At 26.8% G+C, this 4,713-nt stretch overlaps 1 protein-coding gene across 1 annotated transcript; it reads left to right on the top strand.

The window, feature by feature from the left end:
* The first annotated feature begins 2,806 nt into the window (after positions 1-2,806).
* On the top strand, positions 2,807-3,437 carry LOC123911357. The gene is made up of 2 exons (XM_045962765.1): positions 2,807-2,996; positions 3,104-3,437. Exons 1-2 carry the CDS (start codon positions 2,903-2,905, stop codon positions 3,322-3,324), a joined length of 315 nt encoding a protein of 104 aa, XP_045818721.1. The 5' UTR covers positions 2,807-2,902; the 3' UTR covers positions 3,325-3,437.
* Positions 3,438-4,713: the final 1,276 nt, after the last annotated feature.

Below are 4,713 nucleotides of genomic sequence, written 5' to 3'. Positions count from 1 at the left end.
CCTTTAAAATATCAAAACTACAATTAAATCTGCAGTCAAACGACAATTAAAAAGAAACGAAAGGAAGAATTCATTTAGTAACATTAAATCATAAACCCGAAAGAGTAAACTTTAAGGGCCCGTTTGGTGAACAGGATAAGAGACAGGATATGATAACTGTATCATATCATGCCGCAATCCAGTGTTTGGTGATACAGCAGGATATGATAAGTTAATCCTGAAGCTTATCCTATCATGTCTCTCTAGTTATAATTGTTAATCTGAATTTGAGCTGGGTTACCAGCAGGATAGGATAAGAAGAAGAAAAAAATTACTGATTTATTTTATGAAATATATTTTAAAATACATAAAATAAAATTAATAAAATATAAATAATAAAATAATTAATTTTAAATATATATGTGATTTTCTCACAGGGGTAATTTTGTAATTTATATTTTCTAAAAAATCAAAATTTTACTAAAATTACAATATTTTAAAGTAAAATGATTATTAAAAAATTGATAAATAGGGATATTAATTTAAATTTTATAAAAAATTAAATATAATTCTTTTGCAATAGTAGTTTTATTATTTATGTATGAGATATATCATATATTTATTTGGCTTATCTAACAATGATATATTATTGAGTTATTTATTTGATCATGATTCATATAAAAAATTAAACTTGATTATTTTCTCATGATTTTTATTTTAAATTATATAAAGTTATTTGATTACTTATTTATATTTTTTATTTATAAAATTCAAAATATTACAAAATAATTTTTAAAAAAATAACAATTGTTTTACAAGAGTAATTTTGTTAATTAAATATGTTATATATCTTATCATATTATTATGAGCAAGTATGTATTAAAAACAAAATATAATAGTTATCATGTTTGTTATTCTGTGTGCACCAAACATATGATATGATAACTGAGTATAATTGTTATCCTGCTGTTATCATATCCTATCCTTATCCTGTTTTATATCCTATCCTGTCACTATGCTATCATGCGCACCAAACGGGCCCTAAATGATAGTGTTTGACAACAAAAAAATTTGATAGAGTCTGTGTAAATAAAAAAGTTACACTCCTCATTTTTGTAGATATGCTTAAATTACACTGTTAAAATATGCACTATTGTCATGTCTTGTGTTAAAATATACACTATCTTATCCTCTTTTACAAGATATATTAGAGACAATTATATTGGATTGTTTAGGGAGTCTCACTAGGTGGAATCAACATATTTGTCTAAGGGAAACCATTCAAGTTATCTTGACACTATACTTTTACCCAAAACTTTAAACTTTGTGTTTATAGATTCTCTCACTTATATGTAGTTCAATCTCAACTCTTCCAACCAATGTGAGACTTTTTACTCACACTTGAGCTCGGAACAAATTACACCCTCTTCCTTGAAAGAAGCTTTATTTTCATTCTAAATCCCTCTTATTTTAAAAGCTACAATTACCTCCTTTAATAAAACTTCATTTTAATATAATCAAATTTATAATGCATATATTTTCATTATTATTTTTTACTCACATCATTAACATAAAATGTTAAATGTTGTTAGAAATTATAAAACTATAAAAAAAATAAAAAAAACATCTTGGATAAATTATTAAAATCGAATAAAAAAATATTTTTGATTAAATTTTATATTAAAAAATAATAAAATTAATAATAAATTTTTCAAAGAATGAAAACTTAATTTCTTAAATGATGACGTAAATTTGTTTGAAATAAAATAATGACTAAAAGTTTATTGTTATCACAAAAATATTTATTTATGTTAAAATAGACTAAAATGTATATTTCAACATAAGAGCGGATAACAATATCAAATTATTTGTAATTACTTTTTTTGGATTATCTATATAATATAAATGACAACTTGTGCCAAGTCTAAAATTTCAAAAATATTTATTTATGTTAAAATAGACTAAAATGTATATCACAAAAATATCAAATTATTTGTTTGAAGTCATTACTACTATTTGGGCCAAGTCTACCATGCACAAGCTCTTTATGTTGTCCATGGTGCACAGGTTGTCATTTATATTATATAGATAATCCAAAAAAAGTTTAAAATTTTTTGAAAATAATTTGATATGTTATTGAGAGTCATCAAGATTAACGGTTTATGAGTCTCAATAACATATCAAATGATTTTAAAAAAATTTCAAATTTTTTATGAATGATCTATATGATATAAACTTTCAATCCAACGGTGAATTGTAAAATTCGTATTCGTTATAATATAAATGACTACTTGTCGACCATGCAAAACATAGGAAGCTTGTGCATATTAGACAAAGCCCTACTATTTGATAGTAATTATTCAAGCTTCTTTTGAAGTGTAATGTACTAAAAAAATAAAAATAGCGTTTGACAATCTTGATTCTTGAAATGATGACGTTTATTATGTTTATACAAATAGCTAAAACTTTATCTAAAATTAAAAAAATTATTAAATATCTTAATCACTCTTTAGTTGCCATTGTGCGAATAATCTTATTACCTCATTTCATAAAAACGTGCTAATTTAACCTTTCAATGGTTCAATAGCTGTTGATGATAACCTCATTTTCATTGTAATAAGCCAAATGATGATATTATCTTTTTTATTGTATAATTGACATTTCTTTTATATGATATTGTATAATAGACGTTATCTTAGTTATTTTTATTCATCATTCATGTTGAATATGTTGTTTGTGTTGTCGGAGTTTGTTTGAAGTCCCACATTACTTAGGTTCTCGTGATGTGAAGTGTATAAATATGCGAGGGTAACCTCACCCTTTGAGCTAGCTTTTGGGATTTCATATATTTATTCTTTGATCACAATAACTAGTTGATGATTGTATTTATATTTCGCTTCAAAATACTCTTAATTGATAAAGGATGAAAATCAAGACTTTTATCTTCGTGTTATTTCTTTGTGCACAAATCCTTATCTCTGTTGTGACAATTGAGTTATTCAAAGATGAGAAACAATGTATTTATATATTTATTGATGATTGAATTTAAATATATATATAAAATGAACGAACTATTACTTTTTTATTTTATTATATTTAATAAAACATATTTGTTCATTTGTAGTTGGGGTAAGAGAAGAATTCAAAACCAAAGTTGAGATAAATGAATTGGGCAAGACCTACTGGAGAATGGGGAGAAAGCCAGGAAGAGGTAAAGACAAAAAAGATGTGCAAGATCCCGCCGTTGGATCAGGCTCAGAAGGAAATAGTGGTGAAGGAGGTGTACAACCCATAGGTGTTGAAAGCGGAGGTGAAAAAGAAATTGGAACTGACACTAATGAATGATTAGCAAGAAGAGAAAACAATTAAAAAGATTATGGTGGTCATGCATTTGTGTATTCTATCGCATGTATGTAGTATCTTAAATCTTAAATAAATGTAAAGACTATTTTAATCCATGTCTTTTTTTTTTCTTTTTCGATAATGATTAATCCATGTCTTTTTATGATATTGATATTAAGATACATGATGAAATTAATTCATTTAACTTTTCTTCAGCATAAAAATTAAGATATCTCAACTATGCTAGAACCACATATGGTTGTCACTTATGATCATTTTCATCACTCTAAAAATATTATTAATAAGTCAAAATTAACTAAAAGAATAATTACATTTTTTAGAGATATATACTAGATAAAACTCAAGAAAGGACAAGCAAGGGTTCTTCACATTTGCCTTATTTTTAACTTTTCTTAGAAAAACCTAAGTGAAATCCTAAACCCTAAACAACAAGGAAAGGATAAAGAGTACATAGAAATTAACACAAGCACGCATCAAAGAGAACCCTTGACACTACTAGAAATTTGCCTATTTCCTGCGGATTTAGACCAAATATTCGCAGGAAACATGTTTCCAGCGGAATTTCCCGCGGATTATGGTTCCCAGTAATTGCATCCCAAGGTAAAACCGCAGGTAATATCCGCAGGAAAACCCTCAAATTATTATTATTACTAATTAAATCAATAACAAAAACCAAGACAATTCTATAAATAAAAAATTAGTGTCTGAATACAAAAACAAAAACTCAATCATCAATAACAAGTAGGCCTTACCTTACATAATTCATCAAATACTAAAAGCATGTAAGAAATTTACATCTTTAACTTATGCTAAATTTACATCAAATACTAAAACTCCCATTCCATATTCTGTTGCTAACCTCCCAATATCTAAAGGCACTGGACCCTATATAAGAGGGGGAAAAAAGTTCAGTTAATCCATGGAGAACATTTAATTCAAAATAAAATCACACAAGTCAAGATCGAGCCAATCATCGCACCAAAAGTCTCAAATTGAAATTTTTGAGAATTTTTCATTTAACAACTTGAACTAAAACCAACCACAAATGAAAAAACCCTCATTCCATATCGGTTTTCTTTTTCTTCTGATATCTTAATGGCAGCATTGAGAGAATGTAAATGCTTGACGAATTTGAGTAAAATCAAAAGAAAGTTGTCTTGCCTTGGTAGGAAGCACAATGGCAATTGAATGTTGATACTAAGAACAAGTGACATAAATAGACAGGAAAAATGACATTTAGTGTGAAGCATAATAAACAAATGCTGCATTGAATAAGTTATGTTTCAAGTTCGGGAGGGAGGAACTAACCTATATGCAAGTAGATTACATGACCTTGAGTGATTCATAGAGAGGGGAAAATGTCGATTTCTC

The sequence above is a fragment of the Trifolium pratense genome, linkage group LG2, assembly GCF_020283565.1.
Source record: "Trifolium pratense cultivar HEN17-A07 linkage group LG2, ARS_RC_1.1, whole genome shotgun sequence".
Taxonomy (NCBI): Eukaryota; Viridiplantae; Streptophyta; class Magnoliopsida; order Fabales; family Fabaceae; genus Trifolium; species Trifolium pratense.
This window is presented reverse-complemented; position numbering and strand designations above follow the sequence as displayed.